At 39.8% G+C, this 17,143-nt stretch overlaps 1 protein-coding gene across 1 annotated transcript; it reads right to left on the reverse strand.

Annotated features, from left to right (window-relative positions):
• Nucleotides 1-3,192: 3,192 nt before the first annotated feature.
• Nucleotides 3,193-16,987, reverse strand: SLC17A6 (solute carrier family 17 member 6). Its single transcript, XM_053449137.1, has 12 exons — nucleotides 16,379-16,987; nucleotides 13,927-14,179; nucleotides 13,376-13,494; nucleotides 9,579-9,693; nucleotides 8,429-8,516; nucleotides 8,263-8,349; nucleotides 7,708-7,850; nucleotides 6,907-7,056; nucleotides 6,656-6,788; nucleotides 5,106-5,216; nucleotides 4,837-4,964; nucleotides 3,193-4,433 (listed from the first exon to the last, which is right to left on the reverse strand). The coding sequence occupies exons 1-12, from the start codon at nucleotides 16,462-16,464 to the stop codon at nucleotides 4,098-4,100; spliced, it is 1,749 nt and encodes a 582-aa protein (XP_053305112.1). The 5' UTR covers nucleotides 16,465-16,987; the 3' UTR covers nucleotides 3,193-4,097.
• Nucleotides 16,988-17,143: the final 156 nt, after the last annotated feature.

Raw genomic sequence — 17,143 nt, forward strand, 5'->3', positions numbered from 1 at the left:
GGCAGACTATTTCAGGGGCAGCCGTGGCACGGGCAGACTATTTCAGGGGCAGCTGTGGCACGGGGCAGACTATTTCAGGGGCAGCTGTGGCACGGGGCAGACTATTTCAGGGGCAGCCGTGGCATGGGCAGACTATTTCAGGGGCAGCTGTGGCACGGGGCAGACTATTTCAGGGGCAGCCGTGGCATGGGCAGACTATTTCAGGGGCAGCCGTGGCATGGGCAGACTATTTCAGGGGCAGCCGTGGCATGGGCAGACTATTTCAGGGGCAGCCATGGCATGGGCAGACTATTTCAGGGGCAGCCGTGGCACGGGCAGACTATTTCAGGGGCAGCCGTGGCACAGGCAGACTATTTCAAGGGCAGCCGTGGCACAGGCAGACTATTTCAAGGGCAGCCGTGGCACAGGCAGACTATTTCAAGGGCAGCCGTGGCACAGGCAGACTATTTCAGGGGCAGCCGTGGCACAGGCAGACTATTTCAGGGGCAGCCGTGGCACAGGCAGACTATTTCAGGGGCAGCCGTGGCACAGGCAGACTATTTCAGGGGCAGCCGTGGCACAGGCAGACTATTTCAGGGGCAGCCATGGCACAGGCAGACTATTTCAGGGGCAGCCATGGCACGGGCAGGCTATTTCAGGGGCATCAGTGGCACGGGCAGGCTATTTCAGGGGCATCAGTGGCATGGGCAGGCTATTTCAGTGCAGCTGTGGCACGGGTAGGCTACTAGATGGGCAGCCGTGGCAGGGGCAGGCTGTTTTAGGGGCAATGTCAATGTCTGGCTTAGTGTATAATAATAGGGGTTATGCTGCACCATATCTGTTCAGTAAATGTTTTTTATTTAAACTTATTTAATTTATTTATGAGCTTTCTATTTTTTTCAGTTGACATACAGATCAAAATTTGTAAAATAAATATTCTGGCTAACATTCATTTTTTTTGTGTGGTGACAGGTGGGTCCTTTGCAATTCAAAAAAGCCAATTTACAGGGATAATATTCATACTGTATCAGATTTTACGCTTAGTACAGGGGTAAGTGCAGGGGGTAATATGGTGCTTTTGAGACTAACAACTCCAGGATGTTTTGGATAAGCTCTTCTCTGTCCAGTACTGAAGCTCCAGAAGAAGCTTGGTGGCACAAATGACCGTATTGGAGATTTAACTCTTCTTTTTAGTTGCTCCTTCAGCCTTTCACAACAAACACGACTAGCCCTGAAATATACCTGAGCAAGCAGGCTGAGTCTGAGCGGCTGTGGTCTGTGAACCAAAGCAAGTTGACTTTCTTAGATTTAAATGAACAGCATGGTGAACGTGGAGGTGCCCAACGCAAGGGCCTTTTGGAGTCAGGATTAAAAGACAATCTGAAGAAGGTTTCGGAATGAGGGGCAATTTTCATGGGGCACCGGGAAGTTTAAGGCTTTCTCACAAACCAACACAGACTTCAGAGATGCCATGTTCCAGCCTGTCATATGTATAATGACACATTATTGAGAACTGGCACCAAAATTCCCTTCCCTTGCGCTAATGATCTTTCTTATTCCCAGTGATTCATTCACCTCTTATTTATGGACAGAGTGGCGTCAGTTCCAGAGAAGGAACGGTTTGTATCTGCAGGTCGTAACCTTTACTGGGCCAGCAAAGAGAGTTTAGAGACAGTTCCTTTTTAGATGGTGAGAAAAGGAAGAGTCCCCTGATGTCCTGTGACTATGGGTTTTTCTATGTTGGCCTAATAAATGTCATGGCCTAAGACTCCAGGTTTAAAGACCTGAAGAGATTTCCAGCAACTCACTTTTTGTTTTGTTTTATCAGCTGTTTTATAAAGTAATTCTAGATGGAAAGGTCAGGTTTTAATCTGTAAAATGGTTTTGGAGTTACTTTCACATCCATGATCCTCCTGTGTAAAGTATTGAGAAACTCGGCCAAGGCCGATGGCCGCCCCACTCCTAGCAGTTTAACTACTAGGTGACGATGCCAAAAGGATTACAAGTATTCAAACTCACAAGGACTGAGCAAACTGAAATGAGACAACATGTTACTGGAGTCTGGGACAATTTAAAAAAACAATGGACTCAGTTTTTAAAAAAAGATAAATATAGCTTTTTATTAACACTTTTTTTGCACCGACAAAAGGGACTCTGCCCACACGTTTTCATATAACACAGCAAAAGCTCCGATCACACTTTCACGTCACTTTGAGGCACGAAGCAAAGACAAAAGTTCTAGTTTCAGGTTTTTGCAGGTGGTTAAGGTTAATATTCGAGTAGCGGGGCCTCTGATCACCAACACAGTACAATGGACGGGGTACGAACTCGTTAGCAATAAATAGCAAACATATATAAAAACTCCAACATCATTTGGGAAATACACCATGAGAAAAATGCCTTTGATCCAACCAAGGGTCTTCTTAGCTTTGAACACCGGCACCAAGCCATCCCAGCAAATGAGTCTATAGGCGGTTTCTTATTGCTTGGCAGGTATTATATTAATTAAAACATTTAACCATAATGCAAAAGAAATGCTTGCTACAGAGCTAAGATCTCTATGAAACGCTGTCAACATTATTTTAGGTTCAAACAAAATGTCAATGAGATTTTTGCACAGTAATAAAGCACAATACTCTGTCCCAACCAGCATGGGGTATATTCAAGTATAAGCAGCTTCTAAAAAGTTTTGTATAAAAGTCACTCATACTGCCTGGTTTTGGTCAATTTTTTTCCAACGTAAATTTGAACTGGGATCTAACCTAAAGAAAAACCGTTTATACTCAAGAAGCTGCTATCATATTTGACTTTTGTGCTGTAAAGTTGGTTCCGTGTCCTTAAAAGATTAGTCTGCGTCCTACAATTAGGTGAAACGTTTGCGGCCCGACAAAGCTTCCATTCATGGTTCTGAATAAGGAGAACAGATCTTGGGCTCCTTCTTTCGCTATTTGGGGTACACATGTTAGTCTACTTTGATAAATCTTAATCCCAAGGTGTATTTACAGCCAAAAGACTTATAGAAATAGGAGATCACCAGGCATTGCGTGTACATAGGATGCGGCCAAGTGGTATCCGAGAGGCATGAATGTTCATGTAAACAGAATATCATGAAAATCTTCGGGATACTTGGCGGTAATAAACTATGCAGAATTTGTGGACATTGTAAGAGCATTAATAGCAGACTTTTCCTATATTACATGGTACAGAGAAGCATTTGATTTTTGTTAATTTAGTTCAAAGTTTTATGACTTATTCTGAAGGTCCCGGTAACAGTAATGCAGGTGGATTGAGTATCGTTAGTAGTTTGAGGATTCTGTGAATTATTGTATGTAATGAGGATATCATCTCTGATACATTTTTTGGACCGGCCTGTCAGAACCCTGAGTGCTCTCTTATATCCAGTCTGCATCTGGCTTGAATTATTGTCTTTTTTGCATGGAATGATGCCCTAATATTCAGTGTTTTCTATTTCCACACTACTTATGTCCTCATCCTACCAGCGATGCACCACGAATGCAGGCCGCTTAGTGTATGGATTCGCGCATGTGTCGCTCAAGCTGAGTTATTGGGATTAAAAACAAGTTGCATATGAATATTACTTTAAAAGCAGGCTTTTCTTCAGATTCCAGCTGTGAAAATCTGCAATAATTCTAAAATTGTTACATCTGAAAAATACTCATATTTCACAATGGCAGCTGACAGCTACTGTAGAAAGAAGTTTGGTTATTGAAATTGATTTGTGCTCCGTGCAATCCAGAGCCTAATGCAACGATCAGTTTATCTGCAGAAAATGGTGATTTGCAATTACTTTTAACAAGTTATCTGGGACCGTCCAAAGTACCATTGGATGTGCTATTTTTTATTGTGCTTTTACCACTAGGCAATATACATAACTAAATATCTCCCAAACTAATGCCTTGTAGACCCAAAGATAATGGATACTTGAATGAAGATGTCATTGATGGAGGACATGATATCTCACAACTTGTACAGATGTTGTGGTGACGTTTTTCAGACAAGATCTCCATTTAATGTACGTGACACGTCACCACATTTGTGCAAAACCACAATGAGATTCATCACAGACGCTACAAAAAGACTAATTTTGTGGAGCGATGTTAAGAACAGTTTCCATCATGCGTGTAATGGTATGATTCGTGTCCTTCCTCTTGTACAAACTCTTCTCTTTTCTCCCAGCCATTGGGCCATCCACTATTAACGTGTGTGGTGGCACCGTACGACTTTGTGGTTCCATAATTAATGCAATTTTGACTAATATCGCCTGTTTCTTCAGCGAGTTCATCTTCATCGATGAAGCCGCACTTCTCGTCACTGGTTTGTTCAGGGTCTGCCCAAGGCTGCTTCTCACCAGACGCAAATAGCCCATAGAATATAACACCTCCATAGTGGACCAGAGCTGCGATCAGGAAGACGTACTGCCATTCTTCACGCGTCTGTCAGATAACAAAGACAGTAACCCAGAATGTAAGATCCCAATTAAACAGTATCACAATTTCATCATTTGATTTGTACGGTATCATGATTATTTGATCTAAACAGTATCATATCATCATTCGATCTAAACGGTAACATGATATCATTGTTCAATGTAAATTGTGTCATGATATCCTTGTTCAATATAAACGCTAGGATAGTTTGATATAAACAGTACCATTCCATCATTGTTGTGTATGAACGAGTTGCACGTGTTATTCCCGCAGTCTCGGGAGGGCAATAAGGTAGAGTATGTGAGATTAGGATACGGAGCACAAAGGTTGGCGTATAAAGTACAAGTTGTCATTGAAGTTGTCACAATGTGTTTGGACGGGACCCCAGAGAAATATGAAATAAACATACTTTGTTTTTTGTCATTGCACCAACAATAAGAGGACAAACCATCCCTGACAAGGTGCCAACACCATTGGAGATTCCCATCAGGATACTGGCATAGCGGGGCGCTATGTCAAGGTGATTGACGTTGAACCCTGAAAAAGAACCAAAGTGATGAATGAAATGTAGGTAGTCTTTTGTCAACATATTACTGAGGTATGTGAACCCAACATATTTACAAATGGTCGACCCATAGAAAATCTATATTTGAAATAAGTTAAACATTGCATGATTACCAGAAATGGCAAATCCACTGAATCCCACAGCAAGGACCAGGAATGATATGGCAACTCCCCTGCTGTGGGAATAGCCGACGACCAGGAGCAGCGTGGCCTCCATGCCGAAACCTGTAAACATATAAGGAAAGCACCATGGTCACCGACTCCTTCCTCAACAATTCTTATTACAACTTCACTCTACACAAACGGGAGAGTATATTCCCAACCATCACCCAGTGGGAAAGAGCTCCGGAGGTTATAAACACGACTTTACGAATTAGGTAAACATTTTATTGCAGCCCAAAGAAAGATTTTTTTTTCAAATGTTGGCAATTTCTTGTGTAATGTGCCTGCCACTCTCTCCGCGTCAACACCTAAATCCTCCCCTACAACTGAAGAAGAGCTAGCCACTCTTCTTTCTTCCTCTCACCCAACAACCTATCCAATCGACTCCATCACATCTCACAAAGTCTCTCTCCCCATCCCTTGATCTATCACTTAACCACCTATCATCTGGAACTGTAATAACAACCTTCGAGCGCTAATCACACCCATTCTAAAAAATCCTTCCTTAAATCCCATCTGTCTGACTAACTGCTGCCCGTAGACCCATGTGGTCTTAAGCCACCCAGGAACAGGTTTTAAATTTTATACAACTGAAACACAGTCACACAGTGTGCAAGCTCAGCAGAATGCCTGTTCTTGTCACTAATATTTATCAATAAAGAATAATAAATCATAAGATATAGAGACAATAACAAAAACTTTTGTGTTGTCCACATTTATGAGGCTTGGCTGTCAAATGCCTAAAATGCCATAATGGCTTGTAAAGGCTGCTATACATGGTGACGAATGACAACAACTACTGAAATTTCTGCACATTTGCACTTCGTTATCGGAGATTTGTACACACGTATGAAACAGGCAATTTTGATTTGGAAGAATCTGAATGCGCAAGTTTGCCGCTGAGTCCTTCAGTCAAGACAAGACGTGGCTCCTAGGCTTAATTCCTTCACTGCCTGCGTTACAAACCAGCTGCCTCGTCACTCCTGTCAATTATACAGGTGTGATGGATCTTCTCTTCATTGCCGCTTAGGTTTAAGTGACCATTTGCTACTTTTAGGTATCTGAACCCAGTTAATGGCCTCCAAGGGTCGGGGAACAGGTCTCAGCCGCTGCACGACTGATAATCGTTTCAAGGGAGCTGGAGTGCAGTCCAGCCATCGGGACCATGTTCCGCTGTTTATGGAACATCGGTTCACAGAAGCTGACATCAAAAAATATCTCATTATTAATTTGGAGATAATAAGGAATCATATCATGAAGGAGAACACCAATATTTATCCTATCACCTAATTCCAAGCATCACATGTTAGTGAATACAGTCAAGACAGAAGATCTTGGGCGACTATCTGCTTTTACTCTGATATCCAATAACAACATTAATGTCAGGTACAAGAAAGGGTTAATAAAAGAATTTCATTATATCATATTCAATCTCTGATCATCAGAAGGAGTGACAGAAACTGCAGAATTACTTGCGAGGAACAAATCGGCATCTTACTCACCACCGCAGTTCATGATTTTGCGCACAGTTGTTGTGGACAGAATCTGTTTACTGCGCAGAAAATCCGCAATTTGCCCTCCAATGGGAACAATAATTGTCATGACCAGGTGGGGAACGGCAGACAACATCCCTACCTATTGATGACAAAGTAACGAAAGCAGATTAGTTGTGGGTTTCAGGAAGAAAGCAAAACAGTGAAAACTTGAGACTCCACCAGTGACATATCCGGTTAACTGGAATTCTTTTCATTACCTTACTGATCTCAAACCCGAAGACCTCCTCAAAGTACGCCGGTTGGCTGATAAGCAGCAGGTAAAAGGTCCAGCTCCGGCAGAAATTTGCCACAATAATTGCATAGACGGGCATTGAGGTAAAGAACCTTCTCCATGGAGTCTTGAATTTCTGGAAGAATAAAGTTCAGCGGGGGGGGTTCCTGAAATTTGGATTATTACTTAAAAGAATCTAGAACCCTGTCTACTTATTTTTACAATTGAGAAACTCATAATAAATTTTATATTTTAAAGTCAAGCTCAAAGAACCAGAATAGTTTATCTACTTAGTGGAGTTTCCTAGGGTTTTTTGTACCGAGAAATGGGGAAAGACTGAGCGCAGAGGCCAGCTTCATTCATTAAATCATTTCACTCTTCACATTGGAATGAAATATTAATGTGTATTTTTCAATTTGCCATAAATCATGAGTTTATTTTTAGCTCTTCATAATGATAACAACAATTACTGCCCACATACTCTGTAAGAAGAATGGTTCTAGAACATACAGTTCACGTACATAACATACAGGGACATATGGAAATGGAAGCATTCAATGTATGCTGCCCAGAAAATCCATATATATTCCATAGAACCATCTGAAGCAAACGTCTTGTACTCCTGTCAAAACCATCAAGGTTATTTCCAAAAATAACAAGAAAACTCGATAAACAAATCTACGTTTTCTATGATGCTGATGAAGGGAAGAAGCCCCAACGTGATTAACTCACGTCACAGATAGAGGGTCATGTGCTAATAACGAATCTCACGCAGAACAGTGCTTACCTCCAGCGCACCCATGAGGTTAGCACTCTCGCCGATGCTTTCCTCTATGTACGTGCGTTCTTCATCTGAAATGGTCGGGTGCTTTGCTGGACTTTCATAGGATACCAGAATCCAGAAGAAGTACCATACTATACCAAAGCTGCCTACATTAAATATGTGATAAAATGCAGAGATACAGTTCAGTTGTTATTCCCCTTAAGGACAATGGGCGGTCCCTAAACCCAATGAAAACAATACATTTTGTCATTAAGGGGTTAATACATATCATCCTCTTACTATGTAGCCAAAATAATGGAACAACACACAATGTATCTCACGTTTACATGACTTATCTCTTTTTCTTTGAGTGCCTTTTTTGTATGGACTGACTGGGTGACACGCAGTAGAGTGAATAATGCCCCACACTGACAACCTCCTCCATCCTCCAGTCAGTGAGCACATGATATTAATTCACAGGGTGTTTAGTATTCCGTCAGTCACAGAAACGCACACTTTGTTATATACCTGCTGTGTTGTATGTATGTATGTATGTATGTATGTGAGGAAACGACTTACCATAAACATAAAACACGGAGGACCAGCCTGTGTATTGCACTAAAATCCCAGCGAGGGGCATAGCGATCACAGCGCCCGCGTAGGAACCTGGAACCAGATAGTGGCGTTAACGTCACCACAACTGTTTGCAGTTAAGTGATCTTATAGAAAATGAAGAGATATTTACCACAAAACGAGGTGGTCACCAGCCTGCTCCTTTCTAACGGGGGAGCCCACTTGCTCCATATGCCGTGGCACGCAGGATATGTGACTCCCTGAAATAATTCCACACGCACAGAAAATTAAGCAACATCACAGTAAAAGCCTTAGGACTCACCCTCCTGTTTTAGTAATATCCTAACATCTAACCCTAGGGGCTGTTATTTTCATCAACTCAGCTGAAACCTTTTGGAGTGGGATTAAAACACACACACGCATGCATACCGTGTCTGGTAGACACGCGATGGAGGCTGCTATTCTACTATTATGAGGCTACATGGAATTATGTGTCCCCACTGAACGTCTGCTTCCCACAGTCGGGCAGCTCACACTGGGAATGCAGACTGGCCCCTGATAGTCTGACCACCTATCTGCGATGGCTACTAATAAATGGGACCACCAGATTCAAACATATAAAGGGATCTGCACTAATATTATACATTTGGATCTTGAGTTGTGACATTTGAGCTGACTTTGGAGATATAACTTGCCACAAGCTGTTCCCTTCACTTGGGCAGATGTTTGGGCTGCACCATTATAAATTACCCCAAAGTTTTTAGCAAATATGGGAAGATTGTTATTGTAAGGTATCTATTTTTCAATGTTCTTGTACCAACTTGGCCCTCTGAAACTACTTCCCATGAAAACAAGAAGTGAATTATCTGTCCCCAAGTATTTCAGTCTCTATCCAACTCTTCAATGACGGATTTGCATGTAGTCATGTTCCCTTTTTGATTCATTTTGATAAATTTCTAGAATACTCTAGTTGTCATTGTCTCTATTCCTAGTCTGTGTCTAAATAACCTGTTATCTCCTATCTTCAAACTGCTCTCCAAATCTGTCAACGACCCGCGTATCACCCCCGACAAACGCAATGCGTCGGTTGATGCCTTGTGGTGGACTATGTTTTAGAAACACCATCTTTCATGAAATTGTATCAGTCTGAATACCTTTAGGACATGTGGCAATCCCTAAACTATAGATTAGGCAATCAATACATTTAATTTTTTATTCACATTTTCTAAGCGCAGCTTCTGGGGTCTCCCAGCTGGCTGCGTGTTCCAGGTTAGGGTTGCGGGCTGCAGACCTGTGTATGTTATTCCCAAATCTGTTCGTACCTCCACAAGACCTTGCAGAATCCTGACAAAGATGACGAATCCATAGTGGACGCGTGCGGCTGACGGTATGAGCATGTTCAGAGTGGACGTGAGAAGAATAGCTGCGCCGAACACCCTACAACCAAGAAACATTTTCATTTTCTTAACGTCACGCTTCATACACGATGTGCGTTTCCTAACTGGTTTTTATAACCTCAAAGTCTATTAATGAAGCAAATAACGGCATCTCAACATTTTTGAGGTTTCATTAAGACCGGTTTGTGTCTCCGTAACAAAATCTTGGACCTTGTAACTATATATATATATATATATGTTGCACAAAAGATAATGGATACATTTTAATATGTTAAATGCATGTTATGGAAATGCAGAGGTGTTTGGACAGACGCGTTCTTCTATGCATTCATATAAATACGGATCCACCAGAAGGGTTTATATTGTAATATTCAGGGAATATTCATCAGGTCAAAGTGGGAGGATTAGAGGACAAACTTTGGTTTAAGGCTCTGGAGTGCGCGGCTTTGTGTTTCATTATTCAGAATGAAGACGTGTGTCTGGGGATGGGTTTATCTAACATCCCGTGACCCGGCATCTCCCTTTCATCAGACTCATTTTATCCAGGAACATTAATTTGCAAAAACAGATCTTCAGCCTCCAATCTAATAAAAAAGTGCATTTGTTCATTATTGAAGGACATCTGAGGCCTCCTCATACTGAACACGATCCCTTGGTGATTCATTAAATTGTGGAAATGTCTATATTACTAGAAAGAGACAATGAATGCAGAGAGGAGCATATGGCAGAGAGCAGTCTGCTTGTCTGTCTCTAGACACGCGTCGAGACCCTTTCTCCGCCTGTCGTGGAAACTCAAAGCAATCGCTTTCATGGTCACTACAGCTGAAGAGAGGCCTATTCACGGCATGTTTATTGATCAAGGAGTGAACGTGGCTTTCATTTATTTCCACACAGCACTAAATTCATTGGAAAATCCCCCCTCGGAGGAGGTTTTTATTAAGTAGATGAAGCGCTTCTGGTGATTTACATTCAGAAAGAATGTTTTATTTACTCGGTTTAATTCTGCACAGAACCCCTGAACTAGGTGCAGAGATTCATTGGAACACGACAGCAATATGTTTAATGCTGACTTTACTCGCTGTCCTTTTGTTTTCAGGAACGTGGACACAGAGAAAAAAACCTAAACCACTTCTTTCCGCCATGTTAGAAAATATTTAAAAAGCCAGGGGTCCCGTCACAGTTTATCTAGTCCTAGAAGAAACGTGAGAAGAGTCTGAGGGCCCCAAACATTCAGGAGTTTTTGTAAAATGCACCCAGGGAAGAGATGTTTATATGTATATGTAGATATATCTATCTATCCTTCCGTTCCCAAGACCTGGTAGACGATTGTCTATGGGGCATTTATCTGGCAGGAGGGGCTTCTGGGGGGCTATATGGCCTCCTGAGGCTCATTACCAGCCGCCCCGGTGCCAACAGCGAGCACGTATATACAGGGTGTATTGACAGGTGCGTGACCGGTACATCTGTGTCCCGCATAATTTCATTTGTTCTAGCTTCTTATTCTGTGCCGTGGATATTCGTGATACGTCCACCCCCTGTGACAGCCAGACATTCCTGCGGCTTATTATCAGCTGATTTAATTTATGGAATAAACACGGATTACTAATTATAGTATTTACATAATTATCTTGTTAAATATATTTCCCAGAGTCCCTCACAAAGAGGCCAAATATCTGCATTATTTGTATTTGGATCTGAGAAAAATTCCAGAAATTTTGGGATTATGTTGTCTTTGAGAAATTTTGTGTTAATTTCACAATCAATTTGCTAATTTTTTAGTTTGCACAATTGGGGTTTATTCTGTAAATAATCGTGTTTAAATGATTTTAGATTAATGGAGAAATAAGTGAGTTATTTTGCAAGTGCTAAAAATTCAGAAAAAAACCCAGATAAATCAAACAGTCATTCTTTATTCCATATCGGGCATAATATTAGCCCACAAAATCTGGGATTTTTTACTATTAGAAAAAGATCTGATGTTTTTAATAAGATTATTAGAATGTGTCAATTCTGTGACAATATTGTAGGTGTAGATGTTTTTATTATGAGTGAATAATAAATATAAATAAGTAATGTACCTAGAATTAAAAGCTCTTAACTATTAACACTGTACATGCTGGATGGGCCAAATGGTTCTCATCTGCGCTTACATTCAATTTTCTATGTAACACTAAATATACCCAGGAAGCTCACATGATTTCATGTTGTTATTAAGAGGGGGTCTCCAAGGAAATGGATGAAATTTACAAGAAGTGAATAAGCAAGACCCCTGGAATCTTTGTGCATAAATGTTTCTTTTCCCGAATATAAGTAAATTTGTTGGATTTCTTATTCATTCTCCGTGGGCGCAAACCCAAAGGAATGGGTGGGAAAACAGCCCTCTATTGGAAAAAGGGTTAATTCATTGCATCCTACGTTAAGTGACACTCTCATTGAGTCTTTCCAAACAGAGTGTTACCGCTGTGCCCTTGGGGCTGATCGGGGCCCCTAATGTTCTGTGGCTCTTTGGCAGACGCGACGACCTCAGCCCACCTCTGTTTATTAAAAATCTAATATTTCTAGAACATGAACAGTGAATATGACCCATATATATATATATATATATATATATATATATATGTGCGCATCTAATATTATATATAATAACATTATAGTTCATTGTCTGCGGCTGGTTTCACATTCACCCCCTTGTATGGCGGTTAGTTGTGTTTCATATTAGACGTTAGTGACTGATTTACTCATTACAATGAACGGTAAGTTTAGTAATCAGCAGACGGCTCTTTCCGAATCTCTGTACGTTGGCCCCTGGGTGAGCTCCGCCAATTTCAGAGTCTCATTATCTCAAAGCAATAATGGCGGTGAAACAGGGGCTAAAAACATTAATCCCTACACAATGGTATTTTATGTGTCTCTTGACCAAAATAATATATTAACTCAGTCAACATCTGAATACACAAGAACTAATATTTCATATTCACTATGGCTGAATATTAAAAATACAAGACGAGCAGGTGGGGGCTAAGGGGTTAAAAGCCTAAAGCCCTTCCCTGCTTTGGTTCAGGTCCTTGTTAATTAATACATCATGGAGTCCGTCTATCAAGATGTTTGGAAAGGAATATGCGAACCCCCCCATATATCCTCATCCTCTGTAATAAGTCGCCTGCGTGAGATAACTCCGTATCTGACAGGAAATTGATACGTCTTTGTGTGTCGAGCTCGTCCTTTATTATCTCTGCTATCAGACGGACGCTTCCGCTACACAAAGTGGCCGCGTCTCAGACCCCTTATCTTCCTTGTACTCGGTGAATAGAGAGCTGAAGGGATCACAGAGCGTAATCCGTCCTCAAACCTCAGTGGATTTAATTAACAGGTGGAATGACACCCGGTGCGCCTGAAATATTGCCAAACGCCATAGAAACGCCACCATCTGGAGCTGTTTTCTTAAAGAAGCATTCTCCAGGTCTTCTTAAGACTCCAGAATCTCACCTAATACAGAGATGTCAGGGTCTCAGCACCCTCAGCCGCACACCCTACTTCACGACTAAATGCGCAGATTAATGCCAATCCTCACAATCGACACAAATTGGCCCTGAGCAATGATTTATTTGTCAACGTCGCATTTATGTCTCATACTATGCAGAAAGAAAAAGCGTGACATTTTCCCATCGTTAGCATTGCGGCCGAGGAGCCCGTTTACCGGCGTTTAGTAACGTGCACCATACCTGTTGGCCGCTAATCTGGATGAAATGTATCCACCTGGGATTTGGGTCACTATATACCCCCAAAAGAAGGAGCCGTGGATCATTCCAACAATCTCTGGGTCCCAATTAAATTTTGCTTTCTGCAAGAAAAAAAATAAAAGGTTTCAAAAAACTTCAAATAATAAGGTCTTGTATTTCACGTAAAATGTTTGTAAAATTATATGTAAAATTCATATCGATTTTTCTCGTCCATCCAAGATGGCCGACTTCACATGAGGAGAAAACCGTAAACAAAATGGACGGCCTGAGAGATGTTTTGGCCCAAATGCGATCTAAGAAACAGAATTTAATGAGGAATATATGAATATGTGATCTGAATAACAGTTTTTATTGGATGTTTGGCACCGGCGTGTAATGCATGGAAGCTGGTAATTAAATAAGAGCCGTATGTGTCAAACGAGACGGATTTTAATTGACGTGTTTCTGCTTCAAATACATAAATATTGATAAGCAGTCGACAGCAGATGGATCCTCCATGTTACTCGGAGGGCTGATGGAAGAAACTTACTCACCTCTTTGATTATTTTTCCACCATGATGAGTGGTGCTATTATTCACCATATCCACTATCGCCACTCCCAGATTACAGCGAATCCCAAAAGATATACAGAACCCAAGCCCACTCATGATGGCGATGATATATCTCCGTGGGAGCCCAAAGCAAGTGCAGTCGCATAAAGGCTTCTTCTTGGCGGCCACTTCCAGGGGTTTTCCATCTTCCGTTAGCTCAATATTTTCCCCAGCCTTTGGCTTTTTCTCTAAAACCCTTAAAAAATATAACCCTTCTATGTTACATATATTGCAAATGATTCTTCTACAAATAGATTATAAAAGAAATAAAATACATTTTAAATAAATAAAAAAATGTATCTAATAATAAAAACTATGCATTTTCAGATTCTTCCCAAAGTGCTAAAATGAATTGTAAAAAGTATCATCACTGAAAATGATATCAAAGCATCAGAAATGAATTTCTTATGGCAAAAAAACATGTGAAGCTTTCTTTCATGTCAATTAGATAAATTATTAATTCCTAAATATTACACTGAATGATTCTGATGTGGCTGCAGATCCTCTGGGGACATAAGAAAACATAAGAAAACAGCCAGAAAATATTTGATATTTATATTTCATTTCATCAAAATTCTGCATTATTTGCCCAGGTCACAAATAGCTGATAATGAATGGATGTTGGTAGAAGTAATAGAAATTCTAGATTCTCTAAAGAAAACACATTTGGCGATGATTGTATTAAAATTATATCAGATTTTGAAGTTTGTGTTTATTTAAAATAAAATAATTGTTCATTTGTTTTGTCACATTCTACAAAAATAACCCTGACGGGCACGAGGCTGCATTAAACTTCTCTAAAAACAACTAGAATCCAGAAGATTTTACATGTTTTATCCTGGTGTTTAACTAATTCAAGACCAGGTTTGACATTTTTATTGCTCTTTTGAGGCAAAATATTTAAGATTAACTGTTAAATATGTTAAAATATTACTAGAAAAGTTATTTTATATTATTAACTGTGCAACAAATTACTAAATATCTCCACCTTTTAGGTAAAAAATATGTTTTTGCTAAAGATTCTTGTTTTGATTTAAATGTTTTATAAAATGATTTTAAAAAATGTATTTGTGGTTTAAATAAGTTAGTAAATAAGACATAACAGAGCTGGGAAGTCAGTGTATGTAGAATTGATATAATTTGTCATATAGCTTGTGTAGTTTAATGTATGTGTTAGGATTAAAAATACTTTACATTAAAAATGGATTTCATTTGAATGGAGGAGGCTCATTCTTCACACATAAATTATTCATTATTTTAGAATCTTTAGGGAGAAGCCTCCGTGTCTGTCCAATATATATATTTAAATATATATATATGTGTGTGTGTGTGTGTGTGTGTGTGTATTTATATGTATATTTATATGTATATTAGACGTTTCTGTTACTATCTGGACTCTCTGGAAAACGCGATCTGTATTGGAGATCAGATCATTCGTTGAGTTTCAGCCGTATTGTTGTAGATATACATAGATACAGTGTGAAATATGACTAGAATGGTGTATATGAAGATATATGTTATAGTATTTATAATGGTATATATAAAAATATATATAATGGTATTTATAATGGTGTATATAAAGGTATATGTGATGATATTTGTAATAGTATATAAAGGTATATGTAATGGTACTTATAATGGTAGATATGTAAAGGTCTATATAATAGTATTTATAACAATATAGAAAGGTCTATGTAATAGTATTTATGATGGTAGATATTAGGTCTATGTAATAGTGTTTATAACAATATATAAAGGTCTATGTAATAGTATTTATAACAATATATAAAGGTCTATGTAATAGTATTTATGATGGTAGATATTAGGTCTATGTAATAGTGTTTATAACGGTATGTATAAGGTCTTTGTAATAGTATTTATAATGGTATATATAAAGTCTATGTAATACTATTTATTAAGGTATATATATAAGGTCTACGTAACAGTATTTATAATGGTGTATATATGTATATATATATATATAGATATATACTGAAGCAGGTCCGCTTGGGGTTTTGATGATCGAAACAGCTGAGAATCCTTAAATAAAGCCCAGAAAATGTGATTTTTAAATCAAATAATCGCCTCAATTGAATAATCATATTTGGGCTGTGAAAGGCACGCGCATATAGTATAAAATATAAATTACTCCATACATTGATATCACTATTATTACTAGAATATGGTATATGTTAAATAACTCCATATATTTATATCACTATTATTACTAGAATATAGTATATGTTGAATCACTCTATATATTTGTACAACTATTATTATTAGAATATAGTATATGTTAAGTCACTTTATATGTTTATACTATATTACTATTATTACTAGAACATACTATATTAAATCAACATACTGATTGAACTATGTGATCAGCAGTAGATACCTGTACAGGTGACCCAAAGACTTCCCTGCCAGATCCTTCACCCTTTCCTTCCCAGGCTCCAGAACCCTTTGTTTTATTGAATCCATTTTTATTGCTTCAACGAATCTTAAGATTTCCTGGTTATAGAGAAGGATCTGCAGGATCGCGAATTCTCATTCTGGGGTAAGATCCCAGGATTTCAGTAAAAAGCACTAAACGGCATCAGGACAGAAAGAATTCCAGGCGATGCTGCTCAAAGTGCTCCCTCCACCAGTGTCATGATCACCCACGCGTGTGCTCTGCTCCACTCCACTCCACAGACTGGGAGTTTTCAGGTCAGGGATGCTAAGATGTTGCAGATACTTCGTCTCACAGCAGACAGACAATCATGTCCAAGACAATAAGCCCCATCAAAGTATAGTTTGTAATCTCATGACATAAATGGGGCTTCTTCTCCCCAGATCCCAGCTTCTTGCTGGGACTTCCAGTTAATAAACCTGTGGATCAGTACCATGGACAGAGTTGTGCAGCTGGATCAGTACCATGGACAGAGCTGTTGAGCTGGATCAGTACCATGGACAGAGCTGTTGAGCTGGATCAGTACCGTGGACAGAACTCTGGAGCTGGATCAGTACCGTGGAATGGGCTCTGGAGCTGGTTCAGTACCATAGGCTGGGCTCTGGAGCTGGTTCAGTACCATGGGCTGGTCTCTGGAGCTGGATCAGTACCATGGGCTGGTCTCTGGAGCTGGATCAGTACCATAGGCTGGTCTCTGGAGCTGGATCA

This window comes from Spea bombifrons, chromosome 10, assembly GCF_027358695.1.
Source record: "Spea bombifrons isolate aSpeBom1 chromosome 10, aSpeBom1.2.pri, whole genome shotgun sequence".
NCBI lineage: Eukaryota > Metazoa > Chordata > Amphibia > Anura > Pelobatidae > Spea > Spea bombifrons.